The 24,419-nt window shown below is 43.5% G+C and overlaps 1 protein-coding gene across 2 annotated transcripts; it reads right to left on the reverse strand.

Moving 5' to 3' along the window:
• Nucleotides 1-5,618: 5,618 nt before the first annotated feature.
• LMO4 (LIM domain only 4) lies at nt 5,619-23,994 on the reverse strand. 2 transcript variants are annotated; one of them, XM_031969382.1, is made up of 5 exons: nt 23,116-23,994; nt 19,637-19,875; nt 11,528-11,624; nt 10,987-11,142; nt 5,619-6,412 (listed from the first exon to the last, which is right to left on the reverse strand). In XM_031969382.1, exons 2-5 carry the CDS (start codon nt 19,870-19,872, stop codon nt 6,404-6,406), a joined length of 498 nt encoding a protein of 165 aa, XP_031825242.1. In that variant the 5' UTR covers nt 19,873-19,875; nt 23,116-23,994; the 3' UTR covers nt 5,619-6,403. The 2 variants fall into 2 exon arrangements, with proteins under 2 accessions (XP_031825242.1, XP_003767372.1); XM_003767324.4 differs by lacking the exon at nt 23,116-23,994 and adding an exon at nt 20,130-20,256.
• Between the last annotated feature and the right edge of the window lie 425 nt (nt 23,995-24,419).

Raw genomic sequence — 24,419 nt, forward strand, 5'->3', positions numbered from 1 at the left:
GGGTGGTGTTTTTTTTGTTTGTTTGTTTGTTTTTGTTTTGTTTTTTGGATTTTCCCATCACTCCAATAACTTGAACGAGGCCGATAAAACTTTTCAAACAGATGTATTTTCCCACATGTTTAAATAATGATGAGCAAAATTAATTCTGGTAATCCTAAAAATAACTTCCATTTATAGAGAAGTTGCTATGTGCTAGGCACTGTGCTAAACACTTTATAATTATTATCTTATTTGACCCTCACTGTAGCCTTGGAAGGTAGGTGCTATTGTTATCCCCATTTTACAGATAAGGAAACTGAAGCAGACAGAGATTAAGCCCCTTGCCTAGAGTCACATGGTTAATAAATATCTAAAGGTACATTTAAATTTGGGTCTTCCAGACTCCAGGTCCTATACTTTATCTACTGAGTCACCTAGATAATAAGGATTATTACATAGTAATTAATAACCATAATGACATATATCTAGAGCTTTTTTTGCAAAATTCTACATAAGATAATAACAATCTTACAAAGAAGATAATTTTGGGCAATGTTATATCACCTTTTGCCTCAGTTTCCTCAATACTAAAATGAGATGGTCAGATTTGATAATCCCAAAATGAAAATCCCTTTAAGGGTTTTCTGTGTATTATAGATATTATTATTCCCATTTTATAGATAAGGAAACTGAGGCTGAGAGACTGGTTTGATCTGCAACATGATTCAAATCCAGGCCTTTCTTTCTGATTCCAAATCCAGAAAGCTAGGAACCTTTTGAAAGCTTACTTTAGTTTGAAAGTCAGGGAAAAGGAAATCAGACAGAAGGTCAGGTGCCTCCGGTTCCCGAGATACCCACCAATTGTCTCAGATTGGGTTAGAATATAGGCTTAATTGCATTTTCCAACTCAACCTCTGAAATCCTCTCCTCTCTCAGGATCTCACTTCAGTTTCTCGGGGTTTCATTAAAATTTCTTTATCCCTCTCTAACTGCCCAGTCCTATAAATATATCCGTGGGTATATGTCCACAGGAAGAATTCAGCTTAGTTCCTTTACTCGGCAGGGCTTGACTTGGTAGCTGGGAGCCTCTATCCCAGGAATACAACCATGTGGTATTACAGAAAGGAGAGACCCAATTAAAAGAAGTCCTTTTGGTGGCTACCAGTCAGCCGTGCCTATTCTAAATGGACCTCTGCCAAACATCTTTTCCCAGTGTCATTAAAAGAACATATAACAGAATCAATGGATTTTTGTCCTATGCTTTATTAGGAGCGATTTAAGAGATACAGTGGCCCTGTTTACACAGCTGTAACATGTCAGGACCTGTAGTACATTATTGGCTTGAGGTCTCCAACTTACAGTCCATTCTCCACAGAATCAATCTGACTTGAAAACATCCCCTCTAGGAAAACGCAATACTTTTCCAACTATCAGAAAAAGGCCCTTCTGATACAACAGAAAACTGGAGCAAGGTAGGTGACTTGTAAGAGCGGCTTGAAACGAGCCCCCCTGACTTATCCCCTTCCCACTTTAGCGATGAGAGGACCTCACAGAAGACTAAACTGGACTTCCGGCCATAGGTGGATGGGCTCTGCTTTGCTCAGCAGCTCTGGACTCTGGCTCCAGAGCCGGCAAGAAGTAGCTTTCTTTTTAACATTCACCCAGAGTCCTGCCAATCTAAAATGGCTGCTCAGTAATACTTTAATTGCAGTTTCATGGAAACAAATTGCTATTTAACTACAATGAACATTTCTGTGACTTGGCTGAACTAACAATATGGGCAGAGTATGAGGAATAAAGTGACAAGAGACTTCCACTGGTAGCCTTGAGGGCCCAGGAGCCTCTGCTGAGACCTCAGTCTAGGCACCTGGAACAACTTCAGAGTAGATGAGGCTTCAAATAACTCAGATCTCTATCACTTCCCCAATCTCACAGGAACATGCTAGAATACAGGAAGAGCTCCTTGGCTAGACACGGGGAGACGTCAGTTGAATAACGGACATCCTAGATGTTTGAGAAGCCATCTCTGAAATAGTTTCCTCAGCTCTATAAAATGAGAGGGTTAGGCTAGGTGATCTCAAAGATCTACTCCAACTTTAAAATCGTGATCTTATGGCTCCTCCTTTTATTAAGTAAATAATCCATAGTTTTTAAAAGGGATAATGGGGAGGATTCAGGCTCTACTGAAAACAGTGATGGAATGAAGAGCAGGTAGGACCTCAGTTTAATTCCAGGCTTAGTTATTTACCATTCAGCAAATCATCCAACATGTCCCAATCTCAGATTCTTCATCTGGAAAACATGCCAGTTGGACTATATGGACTTAAAAATCCTTTCCATCTCTCAAAATATGATCTTATTTAAGACTTTTGTAGCTAAGTGCCAGCCATTTATAAAAATAGCTAATATAAATAGTTGTTGATGGTGGGTCAATTGTATCCAACTCTTTGTGACCCTATTTGGGGTTTTCTTGGCAGAGTGGTTTGCCATTTCCTTCTCCAGATCATTTTATAGCTGAAGAAACTGAGGCAAACAGGGTTAAGTGACTTGCCATGGGTCACACAGATTATCTGAGGCCAGATTTGAACTTGGGAAGTTGAGCCTTCCTGAATCCAGGTTTGGGCACTGCCCCATCTAGAGGAACACATTAAAATTCTGTGATAGCAGCACCTGGAGCCATCTCATGGAAGGATTTCATTTTGTAAATATCATTCCTAGTTATGATTTTTTAAAACCTTATCTGTGATATTTGCATGTCGGGAGACTTCCCAGGCTAAGGCCTCTGTCCACTGATACAAATTGGCATCCACTCTGTAACTCAGTCTTAGAGAATGACCTGGGTTACAGGATGCAAAGTGACTTAACCTTGATCACACAGCTAGGTTGGGCTGGAGAAAGGACCTGAAATTGGGCCTGTCCTACTCTGAGCCTTCCTCCAGCCATTATGACGTGCTGCCTGAAATCAGCACTAATAGGGAGATAGGCTCTAAACACAGTTAATATCCTGAAAACGACCTAATTTCATGGGGCTTCATTCTGGTACGACAGTTTTCTCATTTTATGTTTCACAAGACACTAACAGAACAGGTTCCGATAGTTTGTGATAAATCACCATGGCCTGCAAATACAGTATCTCATGGCAAACAACTTGATTCAGAAAGCCTTAACATCCCAATGCCTTCCGGGATGCGTAAATCTCATAACTAGACAGCTGGATAGGTAAAAACATTAAACCCTTTTTAGAGGGCAATCTCTTTACAAAATGGTTTCATTAATAGGAGTGACAATTTGCATGATTGAGACATTCATATGTATCATAAACATAATTTAAAAAAAAAAATCCAGAGTTCAGTGGGGTGCTGTCACATAGGAAGGACCGCCCTTGATTCTTAACGGCACTTGCTGTTAGGGGCTTGGGAGCCATCTTTCCATGGCACGATGAATATGAAATCAGGCTTTTTTAAAAGAACAGCATATATTCCACAGACTAATAACATAACAAACGCAGTGGACAAAAGGTGAATATGTCCATGTACTTCTTTTTTCTTCTTTCAAGCAATGTTTTAAGTGGGGGAGGGATAGATGAGGGGAAGAAAAAGCTGTCTACCCCATCCCTGTTCATATAAAAATAAACCTAAGTGTTTTCAGTAGCTTTCTATCCACCCAGAGCATCCCCATTAGAGCCCATTTTATTGTTTGAAATGCCTCTGGTTTCAAGGAAGTGTTTTACCTAAAGCAAGACTACTACTTAAATATTCTCTATTGTATATTCATAGCTCCATTAGGCCTTCTCCAATTTAGCACATCAAAGCCAAGGCTTCATCACTTGCTATGTGGATTATACGAACATGAGTGACATTTGTAATCTTAGAGGTCTGCAACTTAAGAAATGCTTTTAAAAGCTTGTTATTAAATAGGTAGCAGGGCTTCAGGAGCCCGCCGTATATAATAGTTCATTTAAAGTCTTTAATGAACTTAGACCTCTAAATCACTAAATGCCCGACTACATTACTTACTCAAAGTTATTAACCATCTTCTTAGTATTTCTAGGTTAGATCGGACAACTGAAAAGCTGTGGGAAATGCAGGGGAAAGGAGGGGTGATGTTCGGGAAGAAGGGAGGACAGAAGGTACTTGTAATTCAACTAACACTATGTTCCTACGGCATCCTCGAGAGTCAAAGGACCTTTAACTAAGAACCTAAAGAATCAATTTTTGAAATCACTCATCAAAGAGACTATTCCTTCACCGACAGGATCTTGATCAGAAACTGCCAAACACTTGAAATTCAAATATCTGTGGTGTTCCTGCTTCTACTGCTTCCTAGAAATAAAAAGCTCACCAGACTGCAATTGGGTAGCAGGAAACTTCTTTGTCCTATTTATAGAATGCTTATAATTTTAGAATGCCCCCGCCCCATGACCACTACCACCATACCTCCACTCTCAATATACAATTCGAAAAGTGGGGCCTTGGTGAGGAGCAAAGCAGGAGACCTTGAAGGAAAACCTGTGGTTCGTTTTAGATACGCAGAGCTCAACTTCTGTGATTATGTAGTCTATTTGTATTACCACAGACAGTATTTGTATCAGGAGCTTTCCGAATCGCAGATAAAAGAAAATAAATACTATTTTTAAAAGCAAAAAGGAAATCAAAAGTCTGAGTATCAACACACATCATTTTATTGGCCTGCGATAAAGTCGTGAGATTTGCTAACCATTAATTCATCCAGCTCTCACAGCAGCTGCGGCAGTGCTGAGTTGCCGGGCTTTCTCCCCATTTCTCTCCAGGCACTAGGCATGTGCCCACTGGGTCATTCAGAATGTTCTTTCCCCAGGGTATCTATAAGGGGTTGAGGGAGCTATGGTGGATACCGGACTGTCTTAAAACTAGTAAATAAACATCTCAAGGATGTGACCAAATGAAACCCAAATCTTCTGCAAACATATGGGAAGGCAGAGAGAGGAAAGGGAGGAAGGGGGGGGGGGCAGAAGAAAGGGATAGAGGGGCAATAATAGGAAAAAGAACAAAATAAACAGATCATACTATAGACCATGTCAGTACTTAAAACTCACTGGGAAATGGCTTTTCCCCCCATTGAAGATGGCCATAAAATGAGCTCTAGGCTCTTGTCATCTAATGGAACCTGCACACAGGTAGCTGCAAGGTTTAGAGATGCTATTTCCTTTATAAACCATAAACTGGGTAAAAGAAAAAAAAAATAAGACATCGGTCATTAGGCTTTTTGCTTTAATATGCTTTTCATCAGTAGCCAGTATTCCCCAAGTGGAAGTGAGCTAAAGAGCCGAAACAGTCAGATGATAAATACTTGATAAATATGTATCATATATATGTATGTATATATGCACACACCACACATACCCCTTCGTTGCTACGTGGGAGAATGTAGTGAGATGTTCATATTATAAAAATTAATATTCTGAAAGGAGGAAAACCACTGTTTGAAACTTTACCCCTGTACCTCTAGAGGCCAGAAATGACACGGTGAAATAGTTTGAAGAAAGCCTCACTGACAAAGAGTAGGGTGATCCAGATGCCGCCTCCCCTCCCAAAAGAAATAAAATGAACTTGCAGTCCAAACAACAGAACAAAAAAAGAGGTGTTTAAAACCAAAAACGGTTTGGTATTTTCCTTTTAAGTTTTTATTATTTAAATACACCATACTAGAGCAAATGTCTCTGAAAATATCACAAATAAAAGATTTGTCTTCATTCAGCAAATTAGAAGGGGGGGCAGAATTTCTACACAGTAGCTGCTAGGAGCCTTACTTTTTTTTTTTTTTTCCAATTTTTCCTTTTTTTTTTTTTTTTTTTGCCATGGGAAGTAGCAACATTAGGACAAAAACACTTACATGCATACATACATTGTATTTTACAGAGATACAATAAAAGTGTTTGTGTGATTGAGTATCACAAAAGCCACATCTCTTTCCTTTATCTCATGTTCAGTTTGGATTGAAACACATTTCCTTACGACACCTAAATATACATAGAGCAAAGAGAATGTTGTTAAGGAAAAACACAGGGTACAAACTCCGGCCAGTGCCCTGCTAATTGTTAATGAGGGTAGAAAGCAGATTTGAACGCTTCTTTTAATTAGCTTCATTAGTCATTTCCCTCCCCCCCAGCCCCCTCCCCCCCAAAGATGTCCTCCGGTGGATCTTTTTTCATATTCTCTACAGTCTCCCATTAGCCCAGGTTCATAGAGTCCTTAATGCTCATATTCAGTCATTTTAATACACCAATAAATGTGGGAAGGGCAATCAGGAATAAAGAAGGTGCAGTGGCATGAAGCTGGCACTGGGGCTAGCTACAAAGGTGACTTGTCTACTGGAGACACATGGGATCCATCTGGGATGAACAAAATTTGAGATGAAGGCACGCATTCTGCATTACTCTGACCTTTTAGCAGACCTGGAAGAAATAAAAAATGGGCATCTTAGCCAAAATGCTAAATGTGAGAGAGAGCAAACTCAAACATGACTGCTTTTGTCTTCTCTACATTCACTAATCCCCTTTTATTAGACTACTTTCCAACTGTGACTTGATTGAAGATTTCTACGCTACTTACTCCAGCACTGGAGAGCGAAGGCATAACATTTTATACTGATTTTACTAGCGGGGAAAATGAGACAATAAATGGACTTTGAGAAAGTTTCAGAGAGTGAAGTCCTTTTTCGGGAATGGCTTAAATTGGATTAAGGGTGGGCTTCCCTTCTTGAAAAATCATGACAGAATATGCCTTGACTTCCACTACAATGGCTTCAGATATTAAGGCTATCGGCAAAGCAAAGGAAGCCCCATCTCTGGTGACCTACGGATATGATTCTTCGCTTCGAATTCCTCATCTGTTATGTTACTTAATGTTACATAAACATGGCAATACATGAAGTCAAACCCATGTGCTTCCACACTTGATGTGTTAATGAATTGTGATAATTAAAAGTGCCTAGCTCAAGAGAAATTTGACTTTCATGGGCAAGTTGAAAATGATCATCCACACAGTCTTCAAATACAATCTGTTTGCAATTACCAAAATGAAATAATATATATTAGGTTTTTATGGTTTTTTAAATGACATTTTGAGCTTCCCAGGAAGTTTTCTTTTCACCCTTTCCCTAAGTTACTAAAAGCCTGAGGTCTATTAGTAACGGCAACCCCCCACTTTCCAGCTAATTAAAGTGGTGGAGGCTGAATTCCCCAGAGTTGAAGCTCAGTGTGAGAAAGGTAATTTGTCTGTCCAGAACAAAGATTAGGGAGCAGCCAGCAAGCATATTTAATAAATGAGCATCCAATGTCCTCCACGATGGACACACACCCGCACACCACCAATTATATAACTACAAGAGAATTGCTGAGTGATATGGAAACTAGAAGACTCTACATTTTCCTCTAAGTGAATGGAAGGATGAAATCAAACTCCCATTTTATTGAAAAAGTAGAGATAAGTTGATGCTCAGTATAATGGTCTGGTAGCTCACTTTTAAGTGGGAGGGGGAATCGGTAACAGGCAGCGATTTACCGAACACCATGGAAGGTATCTGAGTGGGTTTATTCGGCCCTATAGACAGGCTATAAATGTTCTCCTGAGGATAACTAAGCTTCTTTTAAATGACACAGCCTACGGGGTTTCCCCCTCCTTCCCCCCCCCCCTTTTTTTTGGTCCTGATACACTAGTACTCTGATATTTCACTCAAGAGGCATCCAATTAAAAGGCTTGAAATTATTTTTCGTAGAATACACAATCAATGATGCAGAACTACATTGGAACTAAAAAAAAAAAAAAAAAAAACCCAACCCTGTGGATAGATCTCATACATGATAGTGAAACTTTAAAGGAACTACATTAAGTTGGTATTTTCTACAGTAATTCTTTTAAAAAGACAATGTTAAAGTAATCAGCTTATTTCTACATATATTTATGATGTGTATGTATATATAGAATATATATATATATATATGTATATACACACACACATCCATGCCCATACACAACTAGCTATATAGAACATAGTTTAGCTATAGCTAAAGAAGTCCGATTTACAAAAAGGAAGAATTTTTAAGAATTTCTGAAAACTCTTCTCATTTTCTTATACATTTGAAGTGCTTTGTAAACCTTAAAGTCTGATATAAACACTAGTCCGTTAGTAGTAGTAGAATTAACAATGGTGATGATGAGAATGATGTGTATTTGTGATATACTGTACTTGTCCCAAATCATCACCAATGGAACTATACTACCTAGTAAGCTAATTATGCTCACAAAATACTAATGGGGAAAAAAAATGTAAAAGAATTCTATTAACAGGGAAATGGCTTTAATTAATTCTAAAACAGACAGCTTTTCAGAAAATGTCTAATAAACACATACCCTAAAATTATCTTTCCTTAGGCTTTTTAAGTGCTATTATTACCTTTTGGGAACCCTGTCTGGCCTTTTCTGTTTCTCAGGCTTAAACAGATGCATTGCTAGGATTAGTAGGTTCTGTTGTCCAAAAGAAGCATTTTCCCCCTCTGCACCCCCAAATCTCCTTTCCTTTCAAGTGTGGAGAACAGGAAGGATGCTATACAGAAATATATTTGTGTGTGTATGTTTTGTGTGTGTGTGTGTGTGTGTGTGTGTGTGTGTGCATGCGCACATCTATGTATTTGTATGGGTGTATGTATCTACGTGTATGTGTTTCTATATATGTATCTATATCCTATTTTACTAGAAATATGCTATCCTGAAATATATAACAGAAAGCCATATTTCTCTGTCGCCGTCTCTCCTTCTTCCCAAACTCTTCATATACCTCACCGAGTGTGCCCCAAATGTAGATTAAGCCAGGAGAACGACACTGAGGCCTGCTCTTTTTTTCTCATAAGTATTATCTTACTCAGTACTTGGTTGTCAATGGGACTGCCTTACTTTGAATCGCTTCACAGGCCTGGACCAATTTTTCCATTTCTTTTCTACCTTCCATATTCTTCACCATGCATGATGGTGAAGCTATAATAATCATTTTTATGCTTTGCTAAAGTCAGGGAAAGAAATGGGATAAAACTAGTGACAAACTTAAGATCCCATTCAAAGAAGAAACTAAGCTTCTACATTATGGTAGAAGAGGAAGAAAAAAGAAATCAACCTCTTGATTCCTGGAGCACATTTCACCTTTTTCTCTACCCTGTATAAATAGGAATGACTTTACCTCTCTTTTGAAATGACTATCTACAAGTATTCATTTAACAGATTCATTGCTCTCTTAAGTCTGTACTCTGAATTTGTTTCATTAAAATTCACAAACATAAATCTAGGAAATGCTGCTTTTCTATGTACATCCTTGAAGGGATGGTTTTGATATCTTTCTGCCAATATTAAGTAGTTACAGTAACTAGAAATTAGGACTTTTATACTTAGCTAAAATTCCATCGAGTTTCCTTGATTAATTGACAGTGTAATATAAATACTTTTATTTACTTAGTTTGTTAATGTTTGCTTTCCAAGGCAGAGATTAGAGCTTTAATTCAATTTAGTTCATAACTTAGGGAGGTTGGGGAGAATACAAAGTCATTATGCCATAATGGCACCCTTTTTAAAAAATGGTTAGAATTTACATTTTAAAAAATAGCATTTCCTCCCTGAACTACGTAGAAAAAAAGTCTTATGCATTTGCCTTTGTAAGTTACAACAGACAAAGAAATCTACTATTTTCCCCTGGACTTCTGAAGCCTGCTGAATTCCTCTTTTCAGATAAATGTTATTTTTCGTGATCCTTGCAACAGACATTAATGAAGTTCCTATTGTAAATCTATAAAGAATTACCAAGTGAAGTGTGCGCTTTTTGTTTCAATGCAATAACTCAGTCCTATGCGATTGCCTGGGTTAATGATGAAAAAGTCAAATAGACTATCAGAGCTGATGGAAAAATCTATCACCAATCTGAAATTAAAATTCATCTGTGGTCAATAAGATTTAATATCCATGCAAGTGGCGCTGTAAAGAGTAAATGAATCAATGTCATCAATACATAATCAGTATGAAATATGATGTGAATAAAATTATGTGTGAGACTCATGCATTTCACTCTTTTCTCGACCAGTGTGGAATGAACAGTCTCTTAACTGAAGGTTGACAGTAATTGTTACAAATTAAGCACAGCGGTTATCAAAATGCACTCGCTTGCATAGCTGTAAGACTTATTAAGGAGATTAAAATAGATCTCAAACTATCCAGTTCTAAGGGTGCTGGACAACTGTTGATCAGAACATTTTCCTCTGAAATGCCTTCTAACGTGCCATGATTTGTACCCGTCTATAATTTACTCGTCTATAAGTACGGTCCAAAGGCTTTCAAGTTATGGATCAGAAAGAGAGATGCATAATCTTTAATGGTGCTATTAGTGGTGCAGAGAGCTTGGAGAGACTAAGAACTTTGTTTTAAATGTCATAACTTATTCAAATTTATGGGCCTACCAATCAACAGAAATGCTCTCCTCCGGTATTACAGTATGTTTTGTAAAACTGCTATTCTAAAAATAAATCCAAAGCAAATTGGGGAAGGATGGCAGGTGTCTAGATTTCAACCATCAAACACAGGACTCTTTTCTTCATGACAAAGACATGTAGTCCCGTTAACAACCATAAAGGTTCTAATTTCCCTCCCAAGACTTCTGATGGCATTCTATTTCTGCATCTCAGAAGGATCCAAAGAGATCTAGTGATGAGTAAAATCACATGATGGGCTTGGTTTTGCACACCCCGGGGCTGCAAGGCAGCTGGGGCTAAAACCAAATCAGGATAAACAGATTTCACTAATCGGTCTCCCTCCACCTGAGAGTATTTGCATCTGGCCACCCTGCTTCGGAACAGCAGACTTGGACTCCCATCTGCATCTCTTACAAGGGTGTTGCAAAAGAAAAAGCATAACCTACAAAACTCAAGGTTGGAAGAGGCAAGCTGTCCCACCTTGCTCTAAGAAAGCTCATTAGTAATTGTTGGGTATTCACCTTCTGGTCTGACAGTAGTGGATTGCTTTGAAGTGAATTCAAATGACCATTGATGAGAGCTGTAGGTCTATCATGTTCACAAAATAAACTGCCGTTGATGTAGTGAAACCGGTCTCCCGGGACCAGGCGATTCCGGCAGGTAGAGCACGTAAAACACTGGAAAGAAAAGATAAAATCCATTGGAAACAGGTGTAAAAATTAAGTCTTTTGGTGTCGAATCCGGAGCAACCATTCAAGATGGGGGCATCTATCAAGTACAGAAAACACTTACGTTTGAAATTTGTTTTTTTTTTCCCCTAATACGCGATTCCCTGGGATATCGGCCCCAATACATGTGTATGTTGCGTGCCCACACATGTAATAATTACATGGGAACCACCTCCTATGGAAAACACCTTTATGTGGTCTACTCTTCTGAAAGGTTCTTTTGGTAGTCACAGTATATAGACACGAGCAGAATTTATACTAGGTGAGTACCCCCAGTTAGAAAGCAATGAAATAGAATAGTCAGAGGGAGGATGAGAGGGGAGCCAAGTGCTACCTTCAGATGATAAACGTTGCCTTGCGCCCGCATGACAAGCTCACTGGCAGGGATGGACTGTCCACAAGCGCTGCATGCCCCACTGTTCCCAAATAACCTGAAACAAAGGTGATGGTAACCATGAGTGTGTCTGCTCCGTCAAAGAACTCCCCCCCACCCCATCCTTCCCTACTCTCCAGCCCCACCCTGCAGTTCTTTCTGAGGTTCAAGCCTCCCGAGTTCTGCAACTGATTTACATCAAACAGGAAACCCATTTTGGGGGAGGGGACTAACTTCTGCCCACCACACAGGAAGAGGAAGCACCGGATTTAATCAAAAATATTGACTTACACCTCTAGCAAATACAAAAGAATTCTGTACTACACACATTTTTATCAGATTACTGAGTTCATCATAAAAAAAAAAAAAAAAAAAAAGATACAATTCATGACTGGAGTTTAAATGCATTGTGTCCTTGAAATTATATGAAGAACTCTTTTGTACTTTAATCATATCTTGAGATATGAGTCATCAAAAGGGTTAAGAGGATTTGATTGTATATCTAAGAAGACATCATGCTCAGTGTATTGAAACTCCAGTAAACCTCCATCAGGGAAGAGTTTCCATTAGAAACTCTCTGCTATCCAGGTTGATATATAATGTGTATGGGTTAACCTTTTCAATCATGGTGTCAACACTTAAGATTTGCCTCTGCTCATCTCTTTCATCCTAACCTTCTCTCTCTCTTGATAATGAAATGCTTGCTCCAACTTCCCTCTATCTGCTCCTGAGTCCACAATTTAGATTACTTCATCTCTGCTAGCAACAAACTGAATGAAATTTCGATTTGAGCAGAAAGTAATTTACCGGGATCTGGACCCATTTGTCATCATATCTCTCTGGGTGTTTGCTGTATCACTGCAGTTTTCCTATGCAATCAAATGAGACCACAACATCTGCCATGGGGGGGGAGGGGGGGAGGGAGAGGGCGGGAGGGGGAAGAGGGAAAAGACTGGGGGGGGGGGTGGTGAAGAGTACAAGGAAGTCGAGTGTAGTGAAAAAGAGATACATAATTTTCTAAATGTGTTTAAAGGCACAACACAAGATTTTAAATGAAGACTGAACTTCCACTTTCCAAGAGCATCCACAAGCTAGCTTTTTATTTCTTTTGATCTTCCTTCTTAAATATCCATATTAAAAAAAAAAAAAAACCAAATGATTCTCTAGTTGAAGGTGAGGATCGGAAAAGTGGGCAGAGTCACAGAGCCACTTTCTGAATGGGGGTCACCAGGGTTTACAAAATAACATATAGGTGTCATAATAAATATTAATATTTGCACTTCCTCCTTGTCCAAATAAAGTCATAAAATTCTGCTGGTGTCAAAACTCGAAGACGTGTTCCTATAGAATACCCCGTAATCTGAATGATTGCAGCATGCCTCTGTATAAAAAAATAATTGCTTTGAGTTTTCAGAATCTGGTCTTGCAGAAGAGGCTTGTCATGTTCAAACTACTAATTTGCTGTCGCCACTTTATTGAAAATAGCCTGTAAGTTGTTATTAAATGTATCGACTGAACGACAGGGAGAGTAGTAAAACTGCCCCTTAAGATGGCTTTTAATAGGAAGACCGAGAAACAAATTTTGCAGCAGCATCGATTTGAAGAGTTCAATCAAAACTCCATTTCAAAACTAATTAGTCTGAGATCCACGACACATTGACACGTTCTTGCAGAATCAGGAATGGTTACAAAGGGAAGGCTAGAATAATACACTGGCAGGACCTCTAGCCAAAGGACAGCACTGGCAGGAAGCTCTGAGGCCACTGAGATGGTTGGGGTCTTTTACTGGACCACTTTAGGAGTATTGACGAAATCCCACGGTTTTTTTTTTTCCCCCCTCTTTATTTTTTTCTTTCCCTTCCCCACCTACCTTCCCCCACCCTCCCACCCACCCCCAACACTGGATTCTCTTAGGCTCTGGGTGTGACCACCAACAAAGTTTAGAGAACAGGGATGGCAGAAAAGAGTAACAGCATGGGGGGAAAGTATGGGCTATGGCCAGGTTTCTTCAATCCCCAAAAAGGAATGGAAAAGAACACGAGTTTAGACAACAACATAAAGTTGAAATCCTTTCAATGTGGCAGAATGTATGCCGGGGACTAAAGGAGATTGGGAGATGGGGAGTGGGGAAGTGATCGGAAAAACAGAACCGAGGGCCAAATAAGTCTCTGGTGATGAATATGAGCTCTCTAAGTATTTCGGAGAACAAGAGTCTGTAATTACGGCTGCCACCACCCCCAACAGGTTCACTCATACCACACCATCTTAAAAACACACTTTCCCAGCACCGATCTGATTGTGCTGCCTGAGTGTTCATTTATTTAACAATTCACCCTGAGTAAAGTCAGCTGCATGTCTTTGGCAGCTAAGTGTATTTTAATAATCCGTGCAGTCATATGTAATCCAAAAGCTTTTCATACATCTTATTTTCCCCAGCACTGCCTCCATAACCTTTCAGAGAACAATCAACTCCACCCCATCCCCAACCACATGATGTACAAAAGAGTAGAAAATTATAGTTACAAAGTTTGGAAATTACTAAAATCTCCTCGTGGATAATGCATTATTTAGCAACATATTAAGGCGGTTGGAGATCGTTCCAGGCCCTTGTTTTAAGGAGGCCTCGGAGCCTTAAGCTTGAAGTCTCTAAACACACTGTACATTGTCTTCTCCCCCTTCACCCAGGATGAAGGCGACTGTTAGAAACTCGACTTTTTTTTTTCCTGAAAAGTTTTTTTTTTTTTTTTTCTGTGAGGCTAGAGAGTTAATTATCTAACCAGGGGGACTGTCCAGGACAGTGTTTGATTTAAAAGGCTCGAGGCTTTAGGTGCTCAATTAAGTAGCTATCGGTCTCAGACTGGACTTTAATGGGCTCTTTTCTCTTTAACTCAGGCTACGGGGAGATATACCCCAGGTCAGGCTAATTAAAGCCAGGGGACTCTTTAATTGTGATGACAGAATCGGTTTCAGTTTCCTTTCTTTGGGTCCTCAGTCCAAGAAGGTCGTTAATATTTCAGCATTTGGGCAACGCAATCAATCACAAACATCAAGCGGTCCCTTATAAGGAAAAGAAGAAGCTGGAGTAGAAGGGAAAAATCCCCCCCCCCTCCCCATCCTGCACTCTAAAGGTGGTTCGCTCTCATTTGAAGAACTCCCATGTAGCATGGGTCCCATTTGTCAGCTCTGCCCCCAACTCTCTCCCAATGACGTTAAAAGAGACGAAGAGGAGGAAGGAAGGGGGGGGGGGGGAGAAAGATAGTCCTATTTTTAGTTTGGTATCATATCTCAGCAGCATCTTGGAAATCTGATGACCAATAGCTGGGCTCATTTTCAACTATGTTACTACTTTAAGGAGCAAACATGTAATATTAAGAGATTCCTGGAGGTGTTTCCTAAGCCGAGAAGCATCGGGGGCCGCGTTTCCAAAGGGGGTGGCAAGCTACACGTTTCTACCTACAAGTAAATATCAGAAGAGAAAAATGTACATCTCCAGCTACTGATCCAAAAAGCAATTGGTTTTCCTGCAAGTTCCTATATTTAATCTAAATTCTGCACTAGCTATATTAAAACGTAACAAAGAAATGCAACACAGAAATTATGCCTGGAGCCAAGTCCATTAAAGGTACTTCAGAATAACTAGAGACTGAGCACCTTAAAAGCCCCAGAAGCTATTGATACTTAAGAGGGGGGCTGTGCGTAATGGCAACTGCTGCATTAGAAAGAGGGGGAAAAAAATCAGCCAAATTACGCTTGGTTAATTCAGAGTAACAGATCTGCCCCCAAGTGAATTGGAGGCCTTGAATTAATTCTGTTATGACAAATCAAGATAAACGTTCCCCCTAAATTGCATGCGATTTAATTAATTTTTGAGATCCTGGGTTTTTTTTTTTTCTCCTAGCTAATAGTTCACATGCTCCTATGCTGTCATTGTGCTTGAGTGGGCAGACTTCAAAGTGATATTAAATAACCAACTATTAGATTTACCTAGCACGTCCTATTGGAAAAATGCCATTTAATTACCTAGCCTGTTCAATTAAAGGGACAGCATTCTCTGAATATAGCAGCTTGCTGTTGATTACCAGGGAAATGAACTCGCCTGCCTGGCGGCTCCTAGATTTCTACCACCACTGTCCCTCCCCCAAACCCCAGCCCCAACACACAGACACTCACACACCCCTCGGAACCCCCTCCCCCGGCTGCTGCCGCTGCTGCTGCCGTCTCCTCCCTCCCCCAGCCCCCTACCCCGCCCCGCTGCACCGCGCAGACTGCGGCTGCGGAGAGCCACGTGAATGGCAAAGAAGGGAGCACGCAGCAGCGAGAGGCGAGAGCTATTCTCCAGCGGAGCTCCCGCCCTTTTGCTCGCCCCGGGCCCGGGGCGGCCGCTCCCCTCCGCCTAGCCCCGCCGCAGTAGCGGCGGCGAGCGGCCGCTCGGGTAGTAGTAGCGGCAGCCGCATCCGCGCAGCCAGTCCGCCGTCGGGGAACAGCTCGGCGCCGCCGCCGCACCCCCCCCCCTCCGCCCCCCGTTGGCCTAGTTCACCGGCCTCTAATCCTGGTGAAGTCGGGGACACGGCACTACCCCGGACTCACACACTGCCTTCCTCTGGATTTCCTTTCCCTCCCCCACCCTGTAAGCCCCACCCGTCTCTGCCCTAACTTCCTTCTCCGAAGGCAGCAGCAGGACCCACGAGAGGCGGAAACGGGGTGGGGAGTGGGGGGGAAGAGAGGGGAGACCGAAAGGGACCAGGAAGCACCGGAGTCCAGAAGCAACTTCGCAGCACAACACGGTGGGGGGCGTTTCCAAAATCTCCGGAATAGCAAAAGATCGGGGGGAGCGGTGGAAAGGCAGAGAGAGAGAGTAGGTTGGCCTGGGCCCCTTTAAGAACCGCCAGAATAACAACCCCCCCTAAGTCTCCCCCCCCCCCCCAACCTCCAGACTTCCCCTCCCTCTCTTAGAGGCCAATTTTGTTAATTAAATGTTTTGTTTGCAACGAGGCTCTCATTCATTTCGGACACGTCATTCTGAGCAGATCTAAGCCAGAGACCAGATCTCATTAGATAAAGCCCATCAGAACTAAGAGAAAATGGAGGAGCCTCTAATTAAAGCTTTTAATTGTGTGCGGATTCCCGGCTGCTGGCGGCTGGAGCTGGGGCTGAGGCAGCTTTATCTGAAATCTAGAGAGTGAGAGCAGAAGCCCCGTCGTTACTCTCCACCCAAAGGATCCTTAGCCTTAAAAGGGTGGGGGGGAGGGGTCAGCAAGGTAATCCATCTCCCCACACACACACACTTTAGCTCCCTTTCCTTCCCACTCAGGCCCCGGCTGGCTTGCTTGCCTCTCCCAGCTTACCCAATGAAGGTAGAATCTGCAGCTTTTTGCCAGATCTGGGTCGTTTTCAAAAGCCACAACCTCAAGACAGTTTAAAAGCCCCTTAATAAATCGCTCTGTGGTCCCAGCCCCGGCTCGGGAGAGTACCAGAGTCCCTTTCACCTGGCGGCAGCCGCTTTAGCTGATCAATCCGCTTTTCATTTTGTTATTCGCGTCTAATTTTCCCCCAGCGACTCTGATTAAGAGTTGTGCACACGGATTTGGCCTCGGATAAGGGAACTGACAGCGCTCCAACTGGGGGTGTGGGGTGAGGGAAGGAAGGTAAAGGAAGGAGAGGGAGAAAAGTATAGGTCAAGTCACTTCTAGATAAACAAACCCAAAGCCAACCCCACCCCCAGCAGGCCTGCAGAGCTTTGCTGAAACTGCTCAGATCTATTCTGAAATTTGGGTGGGTGGGTAGTGAGCGCTGGAAGAGGTCCCTATACTTCTCGGTTTGGGGGGGGGGGGGGGCAGGCTGAAGACTGGACTCGTTAAGAGTTCAGCTCCACAAATTAAGACTTCGATCTCCTAAGAACATCTAAATATTCATTCGAGAAGTCCAGTTCAAGTTTCAGTGAATGCTTCACTCCTGCACATGCTAAGTCCAATTATCCAGATCCAGGGAAAAGGGGAAAAAGTCAGATGGAAGAGGGCCATCAACTCTGAAACACCCAAAGCTGATCACACTCCATGTTCATAATTGCAGAGAACAGAGAGAAACAAAATGGGCATTCTTTTTTGGCCCTTATGAAATAAGTCTTATGCCTGAGCTTGCCTTGGGGAAACTCAAATGGACTGGGAGCATCTTCTCTTTTTAATTAGTGACAATCAGAAGGGAAAGTTTGTTTAACGGCTTTTGGAAGGTTAGGAAACTGTATCACCATTCAGTGCATCTGAATAGTTGTACCATTCCCTCCCTCCCCACTTCAAACCAAACCTCTTCTTATCCACAGTTCTGCTCTCTGTTTAATTACAACACAGTCAGGCTTAGGGTGTTGCTGGGATTGTGGACCAGAAGAGCAGCACTACACTGTGCTCCCCACCCCCCTTAACCAACACATCCATGTGCCGATTTCCTAACATTTACTGCTGAAAGATCATTTAGTAACTACCATACTACTATTTTCCTTTAAAAATAAAATCATTTTCTTCTTATATTCCTTTTTTTCTTTTGAGTCCGTCGAGAAGATAAGGACATTGACTAGAGGTTGCATTAATAAAATAAATAAAAACTCTTAATTACCTTCATCATTTTAAACTAATGACAATTGAATGAACATTTCCTTATTCCTGGCTCAGTATATACTATTTACATCCCTCACAACCTAATAGAGAACAAGGCCAGTGCTTCAAAAATAAACTTTTAAGGTATTATAAACCAACTGATTCCTCCACAAGGAAAGGAAAAAGCAACAACTTCCCTATTAACTATTAAGGGGGGGGGAAGGGAAGGAGGATAATACTTAAGAATACACTTGGCATTTACATTAAAAAACTCCAAACGTTTTAATAGAATGCAATTCATCCTAAAACTGCATTTCTCTTATGCCCACCATGGTCTTTTTTTTTTAATTACTGGATGTTGAAATAGAACACCTCCTAGAAGCATTCATGTGCATCAGTCTATCAAACCATTTACTCAAATTAAATGTGTGTAATCCTTCAAATGCCTCCTTTCAAATTAATGAGTTTAAGGAGCTTGAGTTCACCTGAAAAGATCCTATAGGCACCTGACCTCCGGAATTCTTTCCATTAATTGTACCGAAACTTGTTAGAAAAGATCATGATGTTACTATACATTAACTAAAGAATGCAAAATTAACATATTTCACAGTTGGTTTTCACAAAACTATTTGAAGAACTAGGGTGGTAGGTGCACACACACAAACACAAACACACAAAGGGTGGTAGGTACACGCACCCCAAAAAACAAAACAAACAGCCAAACAAAAACCCCGATCTCTTCTTCAGGAAATATCAATCTTTTCTACATTGCAAACCACACAAGATTCTAAGTTCCCGGACTCTATATAACAAACAAACAGTATAAAGACAAACATTACCACTAGATTCTTTAGAATCACAGACCTTTTACACTGATAGTTAATCAGTCCGTCTGCAAGGAGTATAAAGAGTGAATCACTCTCTTTCCACTCAAAAAAGTTTAAAGGTGCTTGTGTAAATATTATAATTAATCAGATGCCACCCTGGGTAAGTCACTTCCCCTTAACCAGTTTTATTTTGAAGCCAACTGGGTGTCCGTTGTTTCTCTGTAAATAGTACAGCCCAACCTTTGGGAAAGCAGATTAGACTGGCTTTTGATATTTGTTTATTTTTAGTGGGGACTCCTTTTGGACTGGCAGATACTTGAAAGAGATCGGGGGCCCCCGGCCCTTCCCCCTGGGCCTCCCAGTAATAACCTGAAGCTGGGCATCGAGACATTCTCACAAAGCCTGGGGGTTCACAACTAATTTAAAATAAAAACTAGAACGGGAATAAGAAAGCACACAATCCCAACGTCATTTCCCTCAGCCAACTCCACCGCCTTTTCTTATTTCAGTACTTTCACACCCAGAGAAGGTGGTAGGGATGCAACAGTTGCTTGTGGCGGGTACGGCTTCCCCCCCCCCAAAAAAAAAAAAAAAACAACTTTGAATCCCGGCCTCCCGGTCCCCCCAGATCTCACAGGCTTGCAGCATCTGCTTACCTAATGTAGTCATTTCTGCAAAGGATCATACCGCTCTTGGTGTAACAGGACGTGCCAATGTCCCCAAGCTGAGCCTGGCAGCAGGAGCACTTGAGGCACCGGCTGTGCCAATAGCTGTCCATGGCATAGAGCAGGAAGCGGTCCGCGATCTTGCCCCCGCAGCCGGCGCACCTTTTCCAGGAGAGGGCGCCCGCCGTCACCGGGGGAGGCTGCGAGCTGCTGCCCGGATTCACCATGGTCTGGAAGGAAGGAAAGGAAGACACAGAACAGGGAAAGGAGGGTGAATCGGGCGGCCGATCACGCGCGCGTTCGTGCTTGTGTATGTATGCGTATGTCTATATGTGTGTGACTGTGTGTGTGTGTGTGTGTGCGCCCGCGCAGAGGGTCCGAATTGCCTTTCCCCAAAGGGCTGCTGATTCAAAAGAGGGCAGGCAGGGGAGGTAAGGTCAGCAGGGGTAGGGGCGAGGGAGGAAGGAAGGAGCGCCAACCAGACCCTCTTTCTCAAAGCACTTTTCCCAGGGCTCGGTTCCGAATCCAAGAGGTTCCCTCTGAACTTTGCAGAGCAGCCCACACTGACAACTTCAGCTCGGCGACTGTCAAAAGTCTTCTAGCGAGAGAGGCTCTGCAGTGCGATTCACTCCTTCCCACCCACCCACCCTCAACTCCCCGCCCCCAGCCTCCGCCTCTCTTCCCCTCCCCTTCCCCCCCACCTCGGCACTGCATCTAGCCCCTAGCAAATGAGGGTCATTTACCCCACTGCTTCACCACCGTCACCTCCTCTACTCTAGCCGTGAAGGCAGGAGGACGAGAAGAAGCAAAGTGGGGAAGTTAGCAGGCTGGGAGGCCGAGGCCAGGCTCCCCACCCCCCACGGCCCCCTACCCCCTTGTCATGCCCAACTCTGGGAAGTGCAGCTGGAGCTCAAGTTGGGAACACTTCAGCTTCCTGAAAGGGAGGGAGGGAGAGGGGGGAGCAGAGGGAAATAGAAAGAGGGGGTGGGAGGGGAGAAGGGGATGGAGGATGGGAGTGGGGGGAGAGAGTGAGAGAGAGAGGGAAAGAGTGCAGTGTGTAAAGTTGCGAAACTGGTTTTTCGGATTTTTTAAACAGCACCTTTCACATGCCATTGTGGTGACGGCCATCTCCCATTATTGTTCCAAATCTCATTTCATTCTGAAGATCAATGAGTGTTTTCTCTGGGTTTTTAGGACACCGGCCAGAATAATAGATCATTGAACTTTAGGACGCCTGTTAACTTCCTATACAAACACACTCCACTTTTGTCTCGCTAATCTGCCCTTGATCAGTAATTTAAATGCTAAAGCTTTGTTCCATCAAAAAAAAAAAAAAAAAAGGGGGGGGGGGAGTATAGGAAGAGGAGTAGGAGGAGGGAAGAACTTTGCTGATAATCAGAGTGAGAACGATCAAGGGATACTCCAGCTAAATTGGAGCTAGCCAGGCTGTCACCAAAAACAGCTTTAAAAAAAATTCCCCCACACTTTCTAAATGAATGCCACAAGAGAGGCAGCAACTGGGGGATAATATAGGAATCAATTTATAAAGCTTAGACTAAACCGATTAATTTGTGGCCTCCGATCCCGAGTCCAATAAACTCCTAGTGTTCCTCCAGTCACTTATACTATAAAAAGATCAAGTTATTTACTGCCAATTAAGCAGCATGTTTTTGTCTTTGTCCTTTGTAAGCCGAGTGTGTGTACTCATACCAAGGCTTTGGGCCATCTCCTAAAGGCATTCAGACTGATACCTCCGAAGAAAGACGGCGAACTTTTTTTTTGCCTGACCCTGGCCCAACTTGGTGGCTGGCAAGAGGAGAGGCACTAAGAACCAAGTCCCCCGATTCCTAAAATAGGCCGATTTTTAAACACATTTCCTCCGAAAGCGTCCCTGAACGTGTCTCTAGTGACCACACAATAAACCAGAAAAAGAACTCCACCAATTAAGCTGTAACAAAACCCCGAGACTTTGGAAACAGGACCACTCTAAAACCCATTAGCATTGCATTTATCCGAATGCATCATACCTTTATGTAAATTGATTTATCTGATGCATTTACTCGAGGAATTGCTTTTTGTTACAATTTCAGCCCTAACCCAAATGAATCTGCATTTCCTGCCCAGAGACTTAAAACAGTTTCTCTTTACGTTTTAATCGCTTTGAATTCCTTTAAAGGAGGTGGGGGTGGACAGAGGAGAGAGACAGAGAGACAGAGGAGAGAGAGAGAGAGAGAGAGAGAGAGAGAGAGAGAGAGAGAGAGAGAGAGAGAAATAGAGAAAAGGAGAGATTCCATGCTGCTTATCCCCAATCTTTGGAGAGAAGTATATATGTATATTTGTATGTATGTATGTACACATGTGTGTATATATGTATATTTCAAAGGAAACATTACACTGAGCAAAAGCATCCAGTAACCCCATTAGCTAAAGCTCTTAAGGACAAGCAATACCTTAATGCTGATTAAATCTAAAAGAGATGATGAATCAAGGACTGACCAGAAACTGACTCCCCAGATAACTATGGACGGGCCCTCATCAAGTTTCATTTAGAGTTGGAAAAAAAAAAAAAAAAAAAGCTTTTAAGTTAAATAGGCTTATATTCTAGTAATTACATAGCCGAGCAATTTAGGTCCTGGGATAGAGTCAGTGAAACAGAAAGCAGAACTGGCAGCTAGAGGCAAAATAAGCCCCCCTTTAACAACGTCTCTGGTGTTTTTTAATGGAGACCAAGGGAGGGACAGGCGTAGAGCTGGCAATTTGTAGTACAAAAATGGATGCTTAATTCATGTCTTGATTTTAATTAGGTGATTCACCGGATTTCTCCTGGATTGAAACAAAAGACTTAGAAGCCAAAAGGAATTTTTTTTTTCTTTTAAAAAAATAAGATATCCATACGAAACCCTACCCACTTTGATCTTTTTTGCCACTGTTTCAAAAATAGTGTTTACTGGGGGGTGAAGAGGACTGGGGGAGGAGGGAGACAAGACTATTTTCCCCACCTCAATTCATAACCGAAACAGGCAAAGCCTTTCACTTCTGGGCTGGAAAGGCGCTCCCCCCTCCCCCCCACCAAGCCCTCCTCTTCCAACAAGCCCTTTTGTAAGCAGGGACCGCTACAAAGCTGACGGCCCTGGTGCTCGCCTGCCTGCCGGCCTGCCGGCCTCCCGGTCGGTCCACCCGCCTGCCAGCCCGCCCCCCAGCCTGCCTCTCTATAGTTTCAGACTCTCTCATTATCTAAGCCGACGTATTGTTTACTTGCAATTTGGGACGGTGAAGGGAAAGCAGCCAAAGAAAACAACCACGATACAGGACACCCCCCCTTCCCGGTCCCCGGGCCACCGGCAGCACCAACCCCGCTGCTACCAACCCCCCGCAACACCCCCCCTACACACACACACACACACACACACACACACACACACACACACACACCTCCCAACCCATCTCGTCTCCCCGGCAAGTCCGCTTACCTGCTTTTCCCCTATATTGCAAAAAGACTGGCGGCGATAGCGGCGGCGGCGAGATCTCAGCGGAGCCGCTCGCTCGGTTTCTCCGGGGCTGGTGGACTGATGGAGCTGGATGGATGGATGGATGGATGGATGGATGGATGGATGGAAGGATGGAGGGAGGGAAGGAGCGAGTTCTTCTTGCAGAAGTGGAGTGGAGGAGGGAAGGAGGAGGGGGTGGGACAAGGTAATCTTTTTTCTTTCTTTCTTTTTTTTAATGCGCGGCTCTATTGGTGGGTCGGGTGCCCCCCAGTGAAGTGGCCGCCCGGCCCAGGAGCAGAGGGTTCGGTCTCAGTCCTTCTCTTTCTCTTCCTCCTCCTCCTCCTCCTCCAGCTTCGCTCGAGCAGCTGCAAGGCTGGCTGGTTGGCTGGCTCTCGGGCCCCCGCGAGCTGCTCGGCTTCAGGCGCGGCGGCGGCGGCGGCGGCGGCGACTGCTGCAGTCGCTGCTGCAAGTTTGGCAATGTGGCTTCACTTTGTATATTCGGCACCCCCCCGCCCTCCCGACCCCCCCTCCTCCTCCTCCTCCTTCTCCTCCTCCTTCCTTCCCTCCCTCGCTCGCTCTGGTCTGGCGGAGGCGGAGGCGGCGGCGATTGCTGAGCTCCAGAAAGCGGCGGCAGCAGCGGAAACAACAACAACAGCCCGGGCGGGCGGCTGGGTGGCTGGGCGGGCGGGCAGGCGGAGTCCCTCGCAGGCCACTCACAGCAGCCTTCCGCAGGAATGCAAGCACGAGGAGTGGAGCTAGCGGAGCTGGGGGCGAGCCCGACTGCCGGGTCGGAGCGGGGCTGCTGCTGCTGCTGCTGCTGCTGCCGGCCGTGCTACTGCTACTGCCGCTGCTGCTGCTGCTGCCGCTGCCGCTGCCGCTGCTGCTGATGTTGCTGTTGCTGCCGCTGCTGCTGCTGCTGCTGCCTCTACTGCTGCTGCCGCTGCCCGGCTCGAAGGCGGCGCTGGCCTCTCGCCCGCTCGCGCTCTCCCTCCGAGGCTCTTACACATGTGTTACTGACAGAGCAAAATCCCAACTACTCTCCAGCTCAGCCGCCGACGTCAGCGGCCCTCAGCCACTGCGCGGCCGGATTGTTCAGGCGGAATAATAAAACCTGCCAATCCGGGGGAGGACAAAGGGATGACTGAAACCGGAGGAGGGGGTGGGAGGGGGGAGGCGAAGGGGAGGGAGGGAAGGAGGGAAGGAGAGAGAGAGAGAGAGAGAGAGGTGAAGGAAAAGAAGTGGAGGGAACGGGGAGGAAAGGAAAGGAAAGGGCAGAATCAGGTGGG

This window comes from Sarcophilus harrisii, chromosome 4 (assembly GCF_902635505.1).
Source record: "Sarcophilus harrisii chromosome 4, mSarHar1.11, whole genome shotgun sequence".
Taxonomy (NCBI): domain Eukaryota; kingdom Metazoa; phylum Chordata; class Mammalia; order Dasyuromorphia; family Dasyuridae; genus Sarcophilus; species Sarcophilus harrisii.

What these genes read in the sequence shown, in the direction of transcription:
- LMO4 (XM_031969382.1), bottom strand. Translation starts at nt 19,872, where the DNA reads ATGGTGAATCCGGGCAGCAGCTCGCAGCCTCCCCCGGTGACGGCGGGC. An exon ending in TGCAGAAATGACTACATTAG is followed by an intron (nt 11,625 to 19,636) that starts GTAAGCAGATGC and finishes CCTTTGTTTCAG; the next exon opens with GTTATTTGGGAACAGTGGGG. An exon ending in GCAACGTTTATCATCTGAAG is followed by an intron (nt 11,143 to 11,527) that starts GTAGCACTTGGC and finishes TTTTCTTTCCAG; the next exon opens with TGTTTTACGTGCTCTACCTG.